The 22,109-nt window shown below is 40.0% G+C and overlaps 1 protein-coding gene across 13 annotated transcripts in view; it reads left to right on the top strand.

Annotated features, from left to right (window-relative positions):
• LOC109486298 (single-stranded DNA-binding protein 3-like) overlaps positions 1–22,109 on the top strand; it is a 74,088-nt gene that overhangs the window by 16,002 nt on the left and 35,977 nt on the right. For 10 of the 13 annotated variants that reach the window (XM_019790092.1, XM_019790096.1, XM_019790094.1 and 7 more), the window contains exons 5-7: positions 16,451–16,543; positions 18,062–18,133; positions 21,188–21,229. In XM_019790092.1, the coding sequence (XP_019645651.1) occupies positions 16,451–16,543; positions 18,062–18,133; positions 21,188–21,229 (207 nt within the window). The remainder of the gene's footprint in view (positions 1–16,450; positions 16,544–18,061; positions 18,134–21,187; positions 21,230–22,109) is intronic. The other 3 variants (XM_019790101.1, XM_019790105.1, XM_019790103.1) reach the window with 2 other exon arrangements.

Consider the following 22,109-nt stretch of genomic DNA (forward strand, 5'->3'; position numbering starts at 1 on the left):
GGAAATTTAATTTTAATAATGTATTCCTAAATTTTTGTAATGTAATCACGCCATTTGATGCTATAAAATTAAATAAAAGTCGGTACATCTACCTCCAAACCAATGGAGTCTTCCGATGACCCCAATTGACCTGATTGTTGTTGCAGCCTGCGCCATTTTGAAAAATCACGAAACGCATTTTCTCAGCCCAAATTTCTTGAATTATGCCCGTGAAAAGGGAAGTTGGCCACATATTTATGCTTTTCAAGGAATCGAAAAATCAAATATGGATATTCGTAAGTTTTTTGTAAGGATGATTGCCGCAATCTTCGCCGAGTCCACTGAAAGCACCGCGGCACGCACGGCATGGTGTTTCAGATATCAAAGACGTCAACACGAGCGACCGCAAAAATTTCGTGTCAAAATCAAGTTTTCCTTTATTTCATACACATCTGGAGTCTAATTTCAGTTCACATTTTAATAATGTAGCGGCCACAAAATTATCACAAGGCTTGATTGAACGTCCTAACAGCCGTAGCCCGAGGTCGGGTGGTGTTACGTACGTGGTGCTTAGCGGGTAACGGCCGGCAAGCCGTGACCGCTATCGGCGGTGTTGACAGCCGGCGGGACCGGAATGGGGTGACCGCTGACCGCGTTGAACAGTGACCGCTATATACGCGATTCTTAATGCTTACGTCAATGGGAAAAATTCAAGGGACCGGCAAAAACCGACCGCTATGGCCGGGTGACCGCAATGCCAAGGTGACCGCTAGTACAGGTTTGACTGTATGCACCCAGTGTTTCATGCCATGTGAGGTCTTGGTCAGGAATATTTGTGCAAATCTGACTTTTGATAAGTAGAATTCCATTTCATCAAAATATTGAAAGGAAAGGTTATCCTTTGTCAAGAATGCTTTCTTAATCAGCCCCCCCTTCATGTACAAGATGAAGTATCCCTTAGATGTGGAGCGTCCCAAGGTCACCATGTCCATGGAGGTTGATAACAAAGCGAGTTTATCTCCTGCTGACTCCATTGATTTCATCATTAGAAGAGCTACAGTACTGATCTAGTATAAGGTTGGAATTTTAGCAGTAATTTTCTTTCTGTTGTGTTTTTTCTCAGATTTGTATGTACCAGGGATATATAGATGTTACAAGCATTCTGTCTCCTTTTCCTTGTGAAAGCTGTGCAGAACAATATTTATCTGTAATAAGTAGTAAGATCCCTCTTTCAACATTGTTCCTGTCTACTGTTCTGTAATTTGGATGGGAAAATTATACCCAAATGCTCCTTCTTAGACTTGACCACAAGGCTGTCTATAAAATGTTTACAGAAGCTGGTAACAACATTTGAAACATGCTCTGTGACTGCTCAAGAACCCTGCCAGTATATCAACATGCTATTGGATCTAGAACACTTGTAACTGTGGTATACTATAATCTTAAGATCCAGTCACGACATTGGAAACATGCTTGCAAATATCTGTGACTGTGCAAGAACCTGGCCGGTACATAAAAATGCTAGTATTGGATCTGGAACACTTGTAACTGTGGTAGAAGCTTACGAGTCGACTCAAGGAGATCCGTCCACTTCATCCTCGAGACTCGCACAGAGGTAGGTGAGGACCTTCTTGGCATCGGAGCAACACTTGTCCCCTCAAGCAAATCAGGCTATTTTGGAACAAGCAGTTGGTCCAGACCTGGTGGCATCACAGAATGAAAAGCCCTAACAGGTGCCTGATACAGGCTGGCTACGCTTTGAAGTTGTCCGAAAAGACCTGTTTTTGCCAAAACTCTGATTTTGATACAAAAGACTTATAGATTTTTTGGCATGAATGTGACTGTTAAGTGTTTGGCAATAACAATTTTTCTTTTGAGTCTTGATGTGTTTATATGTCTTGTCTGTTAAGTACACTGTTATTCTAAGGTGCCAAGATATGGTTGGAAGAAAAATATACATGGCCACTAACAAGACTCAAGCGTAAGGTTAAGTTGGTTTTGAAAATGTAATCAACACATCCAATGTATCAACCTGATTAGTCTGGTTTTGGATGAAGCTGTGTAACAGTAGGGGTATGATATTGTGCCTTGTATTAGGTACAAATACAGTATTGAACACATAGTATAGAAGCATCTCTTTTGTTTGCACTACAGACAACATTGTACATCTATACTTTGATAATCTGGATTATGTGAAAAATAGTGTTACACAGTTTTTAAACTACAAATGGTTTCTTTATCTTGTATGAGATAAAATACCTTGCAAAAGCATGAAGCTGGAAACATTAATTTGGAAATATTTGCAGTTTCTCCGTTGCTGGATAAAAGAGGGGAAAGGGGGAGATGTGTTTTGGCCCGAAGCCAGAAGCACACTGAGACAAAAGTGAGTTGGCTGCAGCTGAGGTTTGGATAAGTTGTCACAGGAAGTTTTGCTGACACTTGAGGAGTTCAGAAGTGTGTTCCTCCAGAGAGTTTTCTTTTGCTACAGCCTAATAGGTCCACACCAATTTGTTGTTTCTTGGATTTTTTCAGAAAAAAATATGAAGCGACAGGGAAAAAAATAAATAAATAAAAACAGGTCTAGGCATCCTATTATAGCCCTAAATGCTACGATAGGAACCATGAAGTCAACACAAAAGCGTACTGGTTCAACTTCTTAGGGAAGCTAGAAAGAAAGAGTAGCTTTCAAATCATACAGTAAACGTAGGATGTAAACCAAAATATTTCTTCCAACAGTATAAGCAAAATGAGTCATACCATGTAAGTCTCTGTTGGGACATACAGTTTAATTTTTACTCTCTGAAATATATTAAGGAAATGAGGGATTACCATACCCATAAATACCACATGATTGCCATAACAATCTTCTAATGAAGGTCAAAGTCAATAGGCTGTTCAACATTTGAGCTGCATCAGGTTACAAGCAAAGAGCATAACCTTTCTTCAATAGCATTTAACTTCATGGTTCTAACAACCCATAAGTGTTTACTGGATTGATTCAGGATGGAGTTGTTATAGGGTGCTTGTGTAGTAGAGTTGATGTCAAGAGGGTAAAATGGATATTGTATCTTCAATTTCGTGTTCTTGAGTGTTGCTCTATAACCACTTCTATCACAGTAATGTTACCTGCAAAAGGAGAGATAAAGAAGAATTTTGACAGGAAAAATTGTTTGAAAATGGGGTCAGTAGGATAAGCATCATAGTACCTTGCACAAAGAAATCTGAGATGAAAAAATGTATTGTTTTAAATACACAACTTAAGGCAATGTAAAAAAAAATAGTCAGTAGAAAACATATACCAATCCAGACATTCTGAGAAAGGGTAATAACATTTTGCAGTTCTAATTTTTTTTTTACTGAGATGTTTTCTAAGAACCTTTTAAGAAAGAACAATTTTTATACACCAGGGACAGGTGTCTGGGATAACAACCATTTCCTGTGATATAAAAAGATTTTACTGGCCCCTTATGTCAATCATACTTTTGTGGGATGAAACATCCGTTAGCTTGAATAACCCATCCAGTCGGACTAGGCCTCTCTTGTGGATTGTGTTGAGTCAGAATTTTATCACATAGTCTACCTGATGTATTATGTGATCAGTGGCAAAGGTGGTTTGTGACAAAATCAGTCATACCCAGCAGCCCTGGGTGCAGCTTGAAATACTGCGTCCTATTCTCAGAAGACTGCGACGAACCAACAATCGCTTACGCTGTGGCAGGTTTGGGTGAAAATATGGTTCGATCAGTCTGGATATGGGTAGAGAGTCAGAGATTATAGCCCTTGTCAGTATCGTTTTGATTCAGCAGGATTTCTGCAAAAAAGTTGCGGGTTTCCTATCCCGAAGGGAAAAGGGGTATCATCAGTCGCCGGCCATTTACAGGTGATCGCGGGTGAGGGGCAGCGCACAAAAGCGGCCTTTGTTCGGAAACAAGAGCGAGAATTGCCAGTTGGCACATTGACACTTCGACGTGATTTATATGGTTGATGCCTTCTGGCTACGCTGTAATCCAATGAACAGTTCCTAACCACCACCCTTCTGACCCGTACAAATTGGGTTTAAATGTTTTGTACCTAATTAACACTAATCAATGAAGTTTAGGCATATTATTTCTTGGTCACTTGGCGCTAGTTACAAAGGGGGCTACTAAATCGCTGCCCCGGTACATGACAAATGGCTGAGCAGATTGGCCACGATGGCTAATGTGTTTGTCTGCCAGTGACATTTCTTCGTTCTGACAGTACGGGCGGGGGGAATCAGAGCATCAGTTGCTGCGTGGGGAATCCAATCGCAGCCAGGTAGATTGACGTCAGAGAACCCATTCTGAATGGGGAGGATTTTTTTTTATGTGCTCGACAGAGATGAGAAAAAGAACAGTAGTCATCATCTGTCTTTATGTATCTTTTCTGGCTGATTTTGCAGAACATCATGTTTGTTCTTTTTACTTTATTGTACAGTCTGTGACATTTGAATGTCTACATGTAAAAAAAAGCTATTTCAGGTGCGTTTTTACTATTTTTGGTTCATAGAGACAGCTAGTAACATTGTAGCAGCAGGACAGCTTTTTCCATCACAAGACAGCTGAATTCTGTACGACACATTTGTGACTGGGCTAAAAATTCCCTCAATTTTCTGTCACAAACCTATGGTACGACGAATGTGACAGGGCTGTTACAGTGCTAATATGATGGCTGTTGCAGTGCTACCAGGCTCCCAATTTCTGTATTCTAATCAGCGCGAGGTTGAAGGAGTTTACTACTGGTGTCACTGGGAATGGGAGGCCTACCCTTGACCTAGACGGCGACTGGGAAGTACCGGGTGAACTGACTGGAGCCTAAAGAATCCTCCGGAAGTGTCAGTCAGTCATTCCACCAATCAGAGGCACCGTACCAGGAGTGGTGGTAAAAAATTGAGGTTGAAAGTGAGCAAGGTAAAGATAGGGCTTTCTTATCAAGTCAGGTATTGGGGAAAATATAGAGACTTTGGAGAAAATAATCCAAACCTGACTTTTCAGCTTGCAATGTATCTCATTGTCATCTCTGCAGCCATCGTAAACCACCATTTGATAAGTATTTCCACTTTGTTGCCACCTATTATATATACCTGAGTGATTTAGAACACTTTAACAAAGCTACTTGCTTTGATAAATTGATAGTTAGAAACCTGTACTACAGTATTTATTGAACTGGTTGCTTGCTTTGCTTAGAAACTTTGAAGTAATAGATATTATGAAAGCAGATTCTAAAGTGAAGATATGCACAATAACTTAAACAGCTCTCCACATTTTTTCCGTGCCTGTATTTTGTACATCGGCCCCAAATCCTGCAATCATTTATTAATAAGAAAACATAAGAAAATCCTACCTGTAGTTACGTACAGAATTGTAGCTGAAAAAAGTGATAGAAGGGAAACAAAAAAAGTGTCAGTTGTGTTCAGAGTTTTCAATTTACAATATAGATATAATTAATTTTATTAGGAACACAACTGCATGTGGAATATGTATATTTATATGCTCAGTAATTGGTGAGATAGCACGGCAGCTTTGTTCAACAAGCGATGTATTACCTGAGACCTGGTTGTGTCAGTATCTCTGGAGGTTGTCTTGTGGATCAATGTCTTGCAACTGTTGCTCAGTCTTGTTAGCTTCTAAAATAAGGTGGTCGGGATTACTCCCTAAGAACTGGAGGTATCTTTCAGCATAATTGGGCCTCATCAGTGTCATCATAAGCGCTAATTTCATTACAGCTTCGGAGGTTAAGTTGTATAATTCTCTTGGTTTTTAAAATCAATACATGCATACCATTAGCGGTAGGTTCATAAAGAAAGAGCACATCTATGAAATGTGGTGGTGTTTGTTTTGCTTGATGATGGTAATAGGAACATTCCATGACATTATCCCATTAGAGAGGCAGTGGTTTTGTGTTGGTTCTAACCGGTCCCTCCAGGCTCCAGGCTGGGTGGTTCGGCGTGTGTGCTGCGAGTGATTTTGATACATGGGCGTGGACTGGAATGTGCATGTTATTTAATGGCGGGAGGTAGGTCGTTTTGGGGTCCCCGCTCTCTCTCTCTCTCTCTCCCCAGCTTGCATCACGAGTGATTTTTTTCTAACTGCCCTTTTTCTGGCAGTGGCGGCGGTATCGATCCGTCGGATGGGTGTTTGCCAGTAGGATTAGGCCGCCGGTTCCCGGGTGGATAGCGCCTGAAACGAATCCGGGGAAGTGTTTTGTCGGAAGCCTCTTTGGTGCTTGCCGGAGCTAAACGCCTTTGGGCATGAGCTCAGTGATGTGATGCTCTTTATAACTGATGGTTTGATAGACTGTCACTAGCTTAACTACTGTTTATTCAACAATGACAACTACAAAAAAGAGTGGAGAAACTGTAATGTTACAGGCTTGCAAGATACACGTGCAGTGTTATTTTGCAATACTGTAGTGTTATAATCTTTAGTGGTTCATATACAAAGGTGTTTGTCTGTTTGATATGAGAGCTATTATCAATATTAGGATAACCACATGCATTATGCCTATGTGAGACTTCATAAACTTTTGAAAAAAAATCTAAGGTACAGGCAAACGGAAGAAAAAAGAATGTTAAGTGTGTCCTTTTTCCATATTTGCTGATGCATCATATTTTTCTGATGTTGTTTGGATTAGATTTGAAGTACTTTGAAGATTTGTGGACGGATACACCTACACTAATCTCCAAGCAGATATATCGGTGGAAAGTTTTAACCAACCTGCGAGAGAACATCCAATAGGCTGTCAGAAAATGTTACATAAATGGAGGTCAACGTCTTCTTAATCAATTTCTGCTTGAAGATTACACCTACACATCTATCCAGCATTACACCCACAAGCAGGGAAAAGTACATTAATGTACAACAGATTCATATGTGCAGTTCTGTGTGTGTATGTTGGTCTGGTAATGGTGACGTTTACCCTTTACGTGGTATATGTTGCCTCGGGGGTACGTTTATAACAGGGCTCCTTGTTTAGCTGTCAAAACTGTACACACCCCTGTGCACGATGTTCAACAAACAACTACATTTCTCATTGCTTTATTGCATTGCTGAATTATAGGGTAGAAGGTCCACTGTGAGTGTATATTCCATGTTGACAACTACTGGATCTATTGTGCTGCCTGGCTTTATTCTGGGATCATCACCACTTTGTTCATCAACAATAGCAAGAATTAGCTGCTTGGAAACAAAGCGTGGTTTTTACCCAAATGCCACTATGAACAATTAGGACTGGAATTCGTGATGCGTCAGGAGGAGTAATTAAAAGATTTGTCTTGGGGGCGCAACGGATGTGAACAGCATTGTGATTTTCCTCCGCAAATGTCAGACAAATTTTCTCCCAACAAAAGACGGCAAACTACTGTAGAGCGCGTCAAGTTGGATGCTCTTTTCGTGGGGCTACCTGCCTTTGTGCCATTGTGTCAATGGCTTACTTGACAGGAAAGATCTTCACACAATGCAGAGCATATTTGCAAAATTAGTGAAGCCAGAAAAGCTGTCACTTTATTTCAAATCATTAACCACGATTGGGCTCATGACTCGCCTTGAAAGATTATTCAAGATGTATATAGTCTTGAACAACACAAGAGTTTACGCCAGGGTCTTTGAAGTGTGGTTTAGAGGCGGCCTGTTCTTTAGGTAGAGAAGTTATGTGTTGTGGAATGGCTGGTGACATTTTGTGACATGTGATTTGTAATAGGCCCTGAGGGGGGAACGCTCAGTTGGCGGCAGTCTTCTCTCTGTGTCTGCCTGACCACAACACACACAGTGCTGTGAGCCTGTGACCTACATGAAGCCTTCTTTCTCCTCCCGCCTTTCGCTTGATCTCAGCGGGATTTGACGTTTCTACAGGAAGAACGTTGCCACATCATCGCTGGGATATCAGTTTTATGGAGAGGTTAAAGGAACTCTGACCTATTTTTGTTGAAATTGAAATGGTTTCAGACACTGTTTCCAAAAGGAGTGATGGCTGACAAATTTGTTACAAGCAATTAGATCTTCTGAACTAGCTTCTAAAATGGGCATTGATCACCTGAAGTTACATAGAAAATCGAAAGAAAGAAAAACAGGAGCAGGAATACTGAATAGTACAGTGAAAACTTTTTTCAAACGCAAAAGAAGTAACGCATCAAATTTTTGACTGTGTTACTGCAGTTTTTCTCAAAAGTCAAGCGACCAAGCAACATCAGCAAGTGGCCATCTTTACTCTGTGGAATGACCACAGATGAACTGATGCTGATGCAAGCAGGAATGTTGAGAAAGATAGAAAGGTGATGATGAGACAAGCGAAAACAGTTTGAAACACATGTTACCCTTGACCCTGACCTACCATGTTGTTCTTTCTGGCTGGATGTATGCGTATCACACTGAGACAACTGGATGCGCCTTTACAAAGTAGATGTAAACAGCCATAACTGATCATTTGTGAGACCATAAAGCCTGCATACCCATAAGCCTGGGATAGATGTTTTACGGTCACAAAATGTTAATCATTACTTACACATTCAATATAGCCCCTGTCACACCTAGCCAAATATGACCTGAACACTGCCGAACTTTCCCTAATCACAGTTGGTAGTAGGTTGGGAGCAAGGTTGGCTAGTATTTGGCTCGAATGTTTCAGAATGTTTAAAACATTTCGGAGTAGATGGGGGTTGGGCCATGGTTGGGGACTGGTTGGTTTGTGGTTGGGAGTAGATCAGTACTGGTTGGGATGTAGTTGGCAGCCAAATTTGACTCATATTTATCTCAAATTTGATATATATCAAAAGGAAGGCATGGCAGAAATCTGGTCAGACTGCTCCCAACCTACTGACAACTTTGGTGGTTGGGAGAAGGTTCTGAATGTGTGACAGGGGCTTTAGGTACACATCCTTATTCCTTTTCTATTTTTGGTAGAGAGAAAATAAGGGCGTGTATCTAAGAAAACTACCATCCTGATTACACTATTTACAAATTGCAGTACTTACAAATATTTATCTATCGACATTTCTAAACTGCCACACACGATCAATTCCTTCTACTAGAAGTGCCAGGCAATATTTTGTATGTTGACCACCTGCACTGACACATGTCTGTTTGAATTATTCAGTCAGAAACCACAAGGCTTTGTTTGGCATGAGATTGTCTAAAGATAAGACAGGAACGGTGTAGTAGAAATGTACTCTAATTGTAGAGTATTGTTAGGTAAAGGTGTAGATGTATCTGACCCAAGCCCGGTGTGAACAGGTTATTGCTGGTTACAGCCGGAGATGATTATTGTCATTCTTTTGTGCCTTTGATTTTCCTCTCCCAGTCAGCTGGGGTTCAAAGGTCGGCTCCGCCTGTTGGCAGGGTTGTGGGCCATCTGCCAAGTGGAAGTTTGGACAAGGTCACATGTTTGGCTTGATAATGCCGAGTCAATAGGAGGGACGAAGGTCACGCAAATCTGGCCCAGTCGCCTGTCTGGGGCTTGCTCCAACTGTCCCCTTTTCAACAGACATATTTGCTTAGCCGACGGCTCCATATTTGATTCGCCGTGCACGTAGGTTAGACAGGTGGGCTGGCTGAAGTTTGCTTTGTCCTGGTCTCCATGGATGCAGTGCAGAAGTTGTCGTGGGAGTGGAATCTTTGGCCTTTTTTTCCCTCACTGTAAACTGCGGGAACTTGATTTTGCTGTAGGAGGGGAGAGGACCTGTCCGCAGTTAAAACAATACTGAAGTATACTGTACAGATAGAACAGAAATGCCAGATAAGGTGTTTTGAGTTTGCTGATGACATTGAGGGCTCACGTAAAACGTAAAACTGCCTTGACTATTTTCAAGCTTCAGGGAGGTGTAATTCTTTCTGCATGGTGGGAAAGTGTTCGGCTGCTGACTCCAGCCGACCAAGCGTCTGCCATATTGTAGGACAGCAAGGCAGTCTCCACATACTGAGCACAAAGGGGCACGGAGAGGGAGGGAGGGCTGGTCTTCTCTCATAACAGGGACAATCACTCAATCATCAAATAGATTACACTGTTCATATTTACCATGAGCCCCATTTTCACCAGAACCATCTATAGACTATAGCATAGAATTCCAACTTTGGAACAGAATGAGAAAAGTACATGCTCAAAACCTAGTCCCTGAAATCAGTATATTCTAAAGTAGGATTTCCATGAAAAAAAATTATTTCTCAGAACACTTCAAGTTGTACCTCTTAGTTACAAACCATTAAATGTTTTATAGTCTCCTTGCTAGGTGCTTCTACCTAAGACTTGTGACGTCTTTGATTCTCGAGAGTAAGCCATTCAGAACGTGAGTCCTCCTCATGGACAGAACAGGCACTGATTTCTGCTGCACTGGCCCACAAAGCGTTACAAGTTTGCTGGTTGGGGGCCTTGTTATTCCCACTGGATGCTTTCCAATTGCCCTGAGGGATTTAAATGGCTGTTCTGCCCACTGCTTCCACCCCCTCCTACAATCCCACTCAGTGTTGTGCAAAATGAAATTTATTTGGTTCTCCTTGACTGGAAATTACTTTCTTGAGAAGTTTTTAACACCGCTTCAGTCCACATTGTTCCTAGTTGTACATGTTCTGTTCAGGTGTTTGGGTATAATTTAATGTGATTTGATTGGAAAGGTTGGGGTTCTTGGTGAGAAAGGTGTCCTTGGGGGGAGACAGGTCTCCGCCAAGCATTGGGCTGTGGTAGAAATTCATGACCCTAGTGCATATGGGGCCCTGCAAGGGAAATGAGTACATGTGTAACAAACTCTTCCATTCACAGCCGCGTTTGTCAAGCCTCGCCAACATTTCCTCCGTTCGGCCCGGTTTAGCCGTCGCGCGTCTCGGTGCGGACCTGAAAAATAAGAGCGGTTTTTGGAGGGGAATTTATGGTGACTGGATCCGCCGCGTGCCATATGGGTCATTAATTACATGCACATAAAGTATTGAAAATTCATGCCATAGTAAAAGTGACAAATCCCATGGAGCCCAACCAACTACAGTAGCTTACGATTTCAATTTGTGCCATGCACCATACTCTACTTGGATTATTCAGTAATGCATAGTGAGAGTTGGTATATCTACTGCCGTTGCTTATGCATCTCTCCCTGTAGCAGTATTTTTCTTTGCGTCTAAAGCCATGTTCATGTAGAAACATGTCCTTGACAATCTGAGTGCTTTTTATAAAAAAGTTTGTACAATATTATTCCTAGAAAATCAGACATGAAAAAATTTTATGCAGCGGTTTCGCTCATTACCTGGGGTAGAGAAATAGAGGATGATGCAATCTACTGCAAAAACCTGAAATAGTCAATATCAATTCATAATAAAAAAAATCTGTGTCTCCAAAGAATATTTTACTGTAATTCTAATTAGCTATTTGACACATAATCGCATTTGGGAAAAAAATAGATTTTGCAAGGGTTACTTATTTCAAGCACAATGCCAGAAGAAAAGATACAATAAAAACTGCTGATATTGATGTAGTCACAGTAAAAACAACGGTCTTTGAGAATTGTGACTTTTGCGATTCCAACATCATTTGAATCATTTTGAGCATTCAGATCTTTAGGAAGGTATCTTTTTTAGCGTCACCGTTATCATGTGTAGCTTTATCATTGTTAAATGTATTGATCACTACTACTATATGGACACTTTGCATGTCCAGAGTGTTTCTTGGAACAGGAACTTCCGGGGTGATGATGATGATGCGATGTTGAGTCATGTTTTGTGTGGAACCTGAGCCCGTAGCTTGTGGTCATCAGCTGAAATACACGGAAACGTCACTACATCATACACCGATTTTAGTATTCAATTATTTATCAATTTCGTGTGTGTCTTGAAGTTGAAAGTTACAGGATTTTCAGTCGCTTGGGTTCCAGAATGTGTAAATTGAATTCATGAGTCTGGGAATCAAATTGACAAGCTTTGTTTTTCACATGTTTTTCACGCACAAGGGAACATAAATAGGCAAGATAGCAAGCAGTGATTCAAATATAGTTGGCATCATAAGTTCTAGAACTAACATTCTTACAACAGTTATAAGGAGTCTGAAATAGTAAGAATTTGTAACAAGGTAGTTCTATAGACAGGTTTTATCTGATAAAGGTTATGGTTATAATGTTTTTTTAAGTGTTTAAGACAGTACAAGTCACTTGTGTATTATATGATTTGGCCAGTTCTAACTTATTGTGGAATCTTTGTGTGTTGTGTAAAATGTAGAAGCTCAAGGAACGATTCAGGATGACCAGACTGTAGGGTAAAAAAACATGATCCTCTGTCGTGATTCGTATAATGTGGCGTTTATGATAATGTCATCCGGAGGATGTCGTAACGATAATGTTACACATGGGGGGGGGGCAGTAAATCATTGCCACTGGACCCATGCTTGACGCTGACCTGTGCGTGCATTGCTAATCCTTCCATCTGAACGACTGTTCTTGTAATGGTCCTACCGTTAATAAAGTGTACAGCGCTTTTCAGAGATGAAAGCGGTGATCTGTGTCTATCCCGACTTGCTTCTGTTCTAACGTTTGCTTTCATTCATAATGAATGATGTTGCTCCATTGTAACTGTTGGAAGGGCAGCAAGATGTTAACATCTTCTGAAACTTTATTCAATATTGGTTATATAAGCAGGTACTAGTGTGGGGATTCTATTGGCTACAAGTGTAATAGTGTAAGTAGAATCTCTCCAAGTCCTTCGACTTTTCTTCAGAGTCCTCAAAGCTATGAAGTCATGCCACTTCACATAGAATTCTGCCCTGTATTGAATACTTACTGTCCACATAAGGGCACCTAATAGGATCAGTTAGTCATAATGTGGTCTCTATAGCTGGACCAGTTGGTCATAAACAGGGATGCAATTCACTATAAACAGTTGATCCATTTCCTTTATTAATTACTTCCTTGCTCATGTAATATATGTGATACTAACAGCCAGATATAGCATTGGTTAGCCGCTGTCAGACCCTGACTGTGCCTCTCCACAAAAGTTGTCTGTTGGAGCTGTCAATCAAAATCTGACAAGGCCTCAGTCATTCTCACATCAGGGCTATTCCATTTACAGAGTGAGTGAAGGAGGATTCTTCTGTTCTGCAGAAAATTTATGTAAATGGTGGCAGTAATAATAATTTCTTGGTAATAGGATCAAAGAGTAAGAACAGAAACTAGATTGTGAGATATCAAAACAGAAGTTCTGCTGCAGTACCATAACAAGCTGCCAGGGGGCCCCAAAAATAATAATTTTGTGGTCTCGTCAACACCTATCCACGTACCAAATATCAAGACAATCCATTTAAGCCTCCTTGAGTTACCGTGTTAACACACACACACACAAACACCTCTGAAAACATAACCTTCTTGGCGAAGGTAATAAGCGAAGTAGTCTTCATGACCACCTTTGCTTCTTTTTTTTGTTCTGAACATTTTAAAATCATCATAGCAATAGCAATCTTATTACTACTTCTGTAGAAATAGTTGAAGTGTAAGTTGAAAGTGTAGGCCTCCTGGAGAAAACCAAAGCCAGCCCATCTCTCCCTGAGGGACTCTGTCTCCACCACTGCCTCATCAGTATGCAGGCCGGCTCCCAGGTGAGACCAGGATTTTGTCTGGAGGGAAGATTTATGCCTGAAGATGTGGGATGCCTGTCTTTGAGCAAATACCTTGGCAGGTTGCCAGTTCAGCTACAGTACCGTAATGTCTTCCTACACAACAGGTCTTGGCAAGGTGTGCTTTTTTGCCTGCCCAGCCCTCATTTTACTATGCTGTCACGTCAGTTTTGAAGTGGATATTAAAATAGAAAGTTGCACAGCCAAGTTATTTTTATTCCGATATAACATACCAAGAACAAAATGTTGGAACTGTTGGTGCCAAGAAGATGTTATGAAGTGGAAAATGGATTTCATTTTCTTGTTATTCAATTTTAAATGAATCGTTCAATTGAAAAAAAAGATACGAAGACCAAGTGATACAGATACAGACTTTCAACAGCAAAAGAAATCCTGAGCAAAAAGTTAGGTCGTAAACACTTGACCCTGAAGTTGCATCATTTATGAGTAACAGGTCTACATTATTAATGATACCCACGTCAATCAAAGTATTTCCAAGAAATGGTAAAATAGTCTGATGAAATAATCTGAAGGTGTTGATTCAACTCACAAATTTAATTATGTGTTGATTGTGGCCTTACCTATTGTGGCCATTGGTTGTAGAACTAGGATAGTTGGAATGATACATCGATAGCCTAGATGTGTCATGTAAAACCTTGTCGTGTAATCAACCTACTTTTATCTGGCTGTTTGAATGTGAAGTGAATGCTGTGGTAACTGTTCTATGTGTGAACTCCAAGATGTTTTTGTGAATTGTGTGCTTATGTTGAAAAGAGATCCATTCACCTTTGTGTGGTTTGGATATTTTATTTCTTTCTAGTTTGGTTTGAATACACTAAGGACACATCTACAATATAGAGAGACATAATTAAGTTATTTACAGTAAATGAAGTACTGATGAAGATGGCTGCATTCTACTAATTCACTAAACATTGATCTCAAGAGTGACAAGAAGTCCTTTTACGGGCCATTGTCTTAATGATACCCAAAAGATGTCTAATTTCATAAGCCATTATTGGACACAATCACCTATTATAAACTAATTATTACCATTAGAACACTGTATAGAGTTAGTCTATAGTAAGTTATGCTTGAGGATAGGTTGCTACTGTGGTCTGTGTAGATAAGAAGCGATTCTTAGTAATGTTGAATTTTATTTTGAGTCTATTTATTTTACACACTTGAACTCATCGCATCCTAGATAACAAACAGAGTGGAATCATAGGGAAAGTGTCATCGAGGTTCAAAGGTCGGAGGAAGTGATGCGTTATTTATGACCCTGTGGCCAGCGAGGTCAGGACGTGTGGTCACTGCTTATGAATATTTTAGAGCCTGTCCGGCGAGATGTGGGGAGGTCTGGTCAAACCTCACAGCCGATTTGTTCCGCAAGGTTGAGAAACGGGTGACGGGGAATGAAAAATCCATACTTTGGGGTTACAACAAGTCAGGATCGGTTGTTGGGATACAGCAATCAACCACGTCCACCTTATTGTTGATGGATCGTCACTCGGACGTACAAGTCCCTGCTCTATCGTAAATATGACAATTCAGCTGTGTACCTAATACCTGTACCTGTAAAATTATTTAGGTACAGGTCAGGATCTGAACATCTGGGGTACCTGTAGCTGAAGAAAATAAAACGCTAGTAATGGATACCATTTTTTTTTACACCGAAGATAGGTAAATTGTGTATGATATGAAAGATGACACTTGTGATAATTTAGCACTTGAAAACCAAGTAAATTATCTTGTTTTGGGGTTAAAAGATGGAAACAAATTGCCACTGAAAGAAATTGTATTGGATACATGTATAGCTTTAATGGATGATTGACCAAACTTGTTTAGGTACAGGCTACAGGCTAAACCCTTGTACCTGTGCCTGTAACTTAAATTTATGTAGGTACACAGCTGTACAGCCTACCCATAGGTGACAACGGCATCACTTTCTACAACACAAATGCTTGTCTCTGTCATTATGTACCCACAAGGACCATATTATCCAATTTGTGGACATACTAATACTGTTAGGGGAACAAATTGTGCATGTAGCACAGGTCCAGGTTCTTTTGTAACATGGTATTTATCTGCATACTGAAAGGACTCAGTTGGGAGCACCACAGTCAGGTGCAACATGCATCATCGTGGGTTTTACAGAAGTGTCTGTCATGTATGATCAAGCATGGTAATCGTATATGAGGAGCCGTGTAGACATGTGCATGCAACACAGCAAGATGTTCATTCAATGCTTGGGATTTTCTTATGTACTAACAATATTGCCAGGTGGACAGAAACTTGCCAATATTATACAGATTTGCCCTTCTCTGTGAAACTTAGTAGGGTGCCAGAAAATGTGTCAGATGTTTTCTTTATAGATGTACAGATGTGTGATAGGCACAACGTCAGACAGTAGAGCTATGGAGAGAAGCGTCGTTGTGGGAGGGGGGCAAGGCTGGGGTTGAACCCAGGACATCTGGTTTGGGATACCAGCACAGTCAGCCATAGCTCTCTTGCCTTTTGATCCACCGAAAGCTTCCTCCAAGTTTTTATTTCTGTCCATCATTTTTAAAATTTGTGTAGAAAAGACTGTTAACAATGATAAGGAACCCCAACATTTTGCATATTTTTTCAAGCATGTAGTCAAACTTAGCATTGAAAGCTTGGTAATGTAAAAGTATAGGTCTTTTTCCTACTACTAGTACTAGGAGATATGAGATAGAGATATGCTATCTCATTATTATACCAGTAAGAGAATAATAAATCTCTAAGAAATTGGTGAAATAATGTAATAAGTTTGTGACAATTGTTATCATGTGTTAAAGTTTAATAGTAAAGAAGAATTTCTCCAACATTGACTTACCAAGTGTGTTGTTTTTGCCAGCAGAGTGCAGCCACAGCTCCCAGCCCCCTAGGACCCATGCCCCCCAACGATGGCGTTATGCCTGGCGGACCAATGCCTCCCGGTTTCTTTCCTGGGGTAAGATCTCATTTCTCCTCTCAATTGTATGTTTGTTTGTTTGTTTGTCAGGAAAAGGCATCCCTGGCTATAATACCATGACTGGAAATATATTGTACACAACTACAGCCTGCAAATTTAGAAAAATGTTTGTAAATGAAACTGCAAGAAAAAAAATACAAACAAGTTGTAATTTCACAAGCTTAAGGAGTACAAACAATGAGGCCTGTACAGATATTAATCCAGATAATTATCCAAGTCATGGCACCACTTATAAACATACAACATAACAATTCTGACATAATATCTTGTAACTTGAATTTATACGGACTTCCTTCAAAGGCCCCATCTCAATTTTGAATGAAAGATATATAAAATAAGACAGGCTCAATAAGATGAAGAAATATGTATTAAACTCTGTGACACCTGTTGAACAACATCTTTAAACCCTCATCAGATCTAAAACCTACATGTATGTGTTAAACTTGTATATATTTGGTCTAGATTTGGTCTAGAATTTAGAATTGAAATCTACATCAACACTCGTCTCCTAGTCTGCAGAACAGGCAAAATCCCCAGACAGGGAATAGTCCACAGTCGCCTGCTGAATTAATTCAAAATTTTCCCACTATTTTTGGGATGAACAGCCCGTGGTAGGGATAATGGCTGTGGGGGTGGCTCGCCTTTCTAAAGGGGCCTGGCTCTACACGTGACACGCTTTTTACTCCCACTTCTTCTCACCCTTGAAAGCATTTCTTGAATTGCCGACATCTGACAAAAGAGCTGTCGCACATAGTTGGTGATGATTGACGCAAAATACAGTGACCTTTGAAATTGCCATTACATAAACTGTCGTAAGTCATGAACATAGATTCACTTCTACTTATCATTACTCTTGTAATATTTCCAATTTACGTCTGATATGACTTTGGATTTTTCTAACAAAGATGTGGTTAATTTATTTGTACAATTTGGAACTCAATTCAAAGTTCTTTTTTAACTTTTGGATGAGAGTTACATTTCCGTGGTTTCATTACTTGGTTCGCAGCTATCTGAAATTTTGCACACTTGCAGTATGTTAGCAATACAGTCACACCTGTGACAACCAGCCAGTTTCACCTGTAGAGGCAGTTAACACCTGAAACCACCACCTTTGCATTGCCAGGTGCCTCAGGTGGATGCAAGTGAGACAGCTGATAGGTTGTCTGCCAAATTTCTTTCTGTTTGTTAAAGATGGGTATCTTGTTCATAGTTTTTTTCCCTATATATTTTAGACCACCCTTTCTTAACATTGGCTGGCAGATATCTTTTATAACGTTCCCCATGGCCAACTTTGCATGGAATAAAGTAGAAGTCAGCAGAAAGGAAGTTAAAGCATTAATAGCTCACCATTTTGGCTAAGAATGTGCACTATGCACTGGTACATAATTCAGCCAGGCTGGAAGATATTCTGAATGTACAAAATGTATTTACCCAACCTCTATCCAGACTGTCCCCAAAGTACTGCATACTCACTGTCGTTTCGTTTTCTCCCGTTAGCCTCCAGCCTCACAGACGTCGCCCCATGGCCAGCCACCCCCACATCAGAATCAGATGATCCCACACAATCAGGTCTGTATGGGAGGATGGGAACATACCACTTATGTTCAGGGGAGTCCCAGCTTCCAACAAACAACAAACTGCAAATCAAACATGGCATCAAACACCCCCCCGCTTTGAAACAACCTCACCACAGGAAAGGATGCAAAATAACAAAACAATAAAAGAAAACATCACAAATAAAGCATTAACTATAAGTTTACCATCGAATAATTTTAAACTAAAGTACAACTGGCTTGTGGAAGAACACAATGAGTATGGGTGAATGAGTATGTTTGACATAGCTTAAAAGAAACAATAATTATATTATAGCGAAGAGACAATGAATGTCCATCAAAAAGTTACCATCTCCCTCCGAGGTTTGGTCTCTCAGTTGTGGTATAGGCATTTTTCAGTCCAATCAATGATGTTCTCAAGTATGTAGCCACTGCCCGTCTAAGGTGGTGTCTCTTTGTCTCTCTGTATGTGTGCCTACAAAGACAAGTCTGTATGACTTGGCCCAAATACGGTTCAGACTTCTTTTTTATTTCACTTTCTTTGTGTCTATTTTGCTTTGATTTCACCACTCCATTGCCTGGATGGAACCTTTTTAGCTTTAGTACGTGTTCTCAGTCGCTTCCTGCTTAGGAACCCTAACAAACCATGCTAGAGATGTGAATGAGAGAGTGTACTAAAGGGGAAAAAAGGGAAGGCGTCCAGGCTATTACTCCAAAGTATCTGAAGTAAAATGAAATGAATGGACCAGTACACATCATAGCTATTTCCAAAGTATTATTTGGCAGTAAAACGACAGGGAGCATATGTACTGCCAGAAATTTGCTTGCATTACAAATTTAGTTTGTATAGTGGTAGATCTTGAAAAATAACTCTGTAATTGATAGATGGTCTGTTGAAGATTTAAAATGGCTGTTAATGATGAAGATGAATTTCAAAGTTAAAAGAATATAGACAAACAACAGATCAACAAGAAGCAAGAGGTGGGCGACTGAAAATTACTATCTAATGGACATAAAACTGTCAGTTTGCTCAAGCGAAAACAGCTTTACTTCTTGTCACCAAAGGTATTCACTGTAATTTTTTTCATAACGTCAAATGAAACAAATTTGAAGCAAAACATCTTCACAAACAACACTACGAAAACATGTTGACCTTCACCTTTGCAGAAGACGTACACCACACTTACATATGACATCAGCGTACGTTCTCACTTGTGACAGGAGCACGTTTGGAAGCAGCTGAAAATTTATTTTCCCTCCAAAATGCACACCTCCCTATTAATCTCAGGCTGTGGTACAGGGCATTGTGGGAGGATGGGTGACCTTGTGAATGTTATCCAGATTCAGCCCACTTGTAATTTGCATCTGCAACTGAACAACTGTTAGCAACAATACCTCCAGCTTGGGGCTAGAACAGGAATAATCAAAAATAGAACCAAAAAATATCCAACTAGAATAGGATTTAGGCAAGGAATTTTCTCAAAATTAATGCAAAAATATTACTTGATTTGAAAAAATTTGTGGAATTTTTTTACCATCTGAAGGTGATAAAAGAGCTAAAGACAAAATCTGAGATTTGAGTTTTATCTAAATGCCACGATCTAAGTGAATACTAACATGGCTATCTTGAATCAAAATGTCCCAAAATCTAGGAAGATAACAGAATAAATAAACCCAGATTTGTCAAATGGATCTGTCATCCCTATGTAGTATTTGTCTACTATATGACATAACACGCACGAACAAATTTTTGTCTCTAGACTCAAAGTCAAACCTGTCTAGAAACATGGAGCTAAATTTTCCTCACTGCTGGTGTGAAGAGGTTCAGGGTTGCCAAACGGCATCTCCCCATTCTCAGCCCAACTTGGAATGATGCCAACATGGCCTCTACCTAATCTTGGTGCAAGTAATAACTCCAGTATGTGTGGTGCCAAGCAGTAAAGGTAATAATGGTCATCATATATTTACGGCAAGATGGCTTCATACCATCCCCACCTTCAAACCCAAGACCTAGATACAGAACATTTCTGACCCTTGGAAACTAGATACCATGAGGCCGCCAGCATTTAAGAACTGAAAATCAGATAGTTAGTCTGGCAGGTAGCAGTTGAGTAAGAAACTGCTGCTGTCAAAACTTTGCAAGTAACAATATTCAAAGATGAATTTATACTGTAAAGTGGTTGTTTCTACTGTAACCCTTGGTCTTTCCTTACCCTTTACGTGCAGTGCTGCAAATATGGCAGCAAAACCACAAAAATACAAACAATATCAAAACCCCCTCTACTCATTCAATAACAGTAAAGCCTGGAAGAATAATCATATTGTTAACGTGGAAACCCTGCTAACGTCATGTCTTAACATCCCTACACGGTATCTTGATGTAATCTTTTTCCCCATTGATCATAAAACTAGTAGTAACAAGTAGTCATGATGTCTGCTGATCCTGTTGTTTGATATGTGGGATCTGTCTGTCTTGGGATACACGTACGTGGTGTAAAAGAGAACACCCCGCAAGAAAACATTAAAGAACCTTAACAGAATTGCATGAAATAGGCATGACGTTACACTTGTAGTGAACTAGAAGGTTTGCCGGTGCATGTTAGATAAAATGATTTATTTATAATGCATGGGCAAGATTTGTTGAGCTTGTTCCCCAATGGATTGTTAGTTAGGCAGATGCCCTCTCCCCTGCATGTTACAACAGATTATCCCTCTGCATGTGAATGAGTTAGGCAAAATGGTGGCAGCAACAGTGAGCATAGCAGTGAGGCCAAACAAGGTGTTGCGTTATCAAAGGCTCTGCAAGGAATTCCAACTATGGCCTTTTGGCACAACAACTCCCTACTCAATTATTAATGTCAAGAACAAATTGTCTGCAGAGTAGTTCATTTGCTGACTTGTTGACTTGCCGAAAAATCACGCCCGATGTTTGCCAACACAAAATTTGATGCATAAAGTCATAAATTTTAGGGGGGTGGCCAAGCTGTAATACTGCTATGCTCAGAAAAGTGCTCGCTTGTAGGATGTGACTTGCCCCTTGACAATGCCTTTCCTGCCGTTGCCTTCCCAGAATTCACCTCACCCTCCAAGACCCATGATGCCACATGACCAGGTTGGTAGTGCTTTAGCTGCCTCTACATTCCTAGTGATCAGAACCTCAAGGGAATTCCTCAACCTTGACTTTGTCTCTCCCTGTGTACTTTTGCATTGTAGATGTTCTAATTGTCCACCCTACACTGATTCAGATGACGAGTGTTAAGTCAGCAATTTTTAAAATGAAAACTGTAAAGCAGCTAGGAATTCTGGGAACCATTCCCTATAGTTGGTACAGTCCTTACTGTATTATGTTCTTGTTGAAGTCAAATTAAGTTTGAAATCTTTGCTTTCAAAAGTTACCGCATAGAAACTAAGTTAATCACAAGCTTTCCAATTTCAATGCATGATTTATCTAACAGTGACATTTCAAGAATTGGAGGATAATGCTACTGTTGTGTGTCATTAAAAGACCAAAATTTTGATTCTTAGGCCAATGTAATTTGATTTGTTGGTTCTTGGATTTTTTCAGAAAAAATACAAAGTGATGGTGAAAAAAAATATAACCAGACCTAGGCATCCTATGATAGCCCAAAATGCTATGGTAGGAGCCATGAATTCAACGTACCAGGCTAGTTTGTAACTCAAACAATGAATTTCAAATTTTTAATCAAACCACTGCATTGATACATGAAAAAACTGTAACAACTCTGAAGAGAAGGGACTTCTTTTACTATTAGGGCCTAAATATGAGCATTTTGGAGTTGATTCAGAGGCTAAAATGTTTTGTTTTTTTTTTAATCAGAAAAGGTGAAGCGGGTGAATCCAGGAACTAACAAATTAAATTGGTGCAGCCTTAAGTTGAAAATCAACTAGTTTCATACTGGTAGTAGTGTAGAATTTTGGATAACAGAATAAAAATGCTCAAAAGCTACCAAAGATGTTCAATAAACTAATTT

This window comes from Branchiostoma belcheri, unplaced genomic scaffold, assembly GCF_001625305.1.
Source record: "Branchiostoma belcheri isolate BF01 breed outbred unplaced genomic scaffold, Haploidv18h27 scaffold8, whole genome shotgun sequence".
Lineage (NCBI taxonomy): Eukaryota > Metazoa > Chordata > Leptocardii > Amphioxiformes > Branchiostomatidae > Branchiostoma > Branchiostoma belcheri.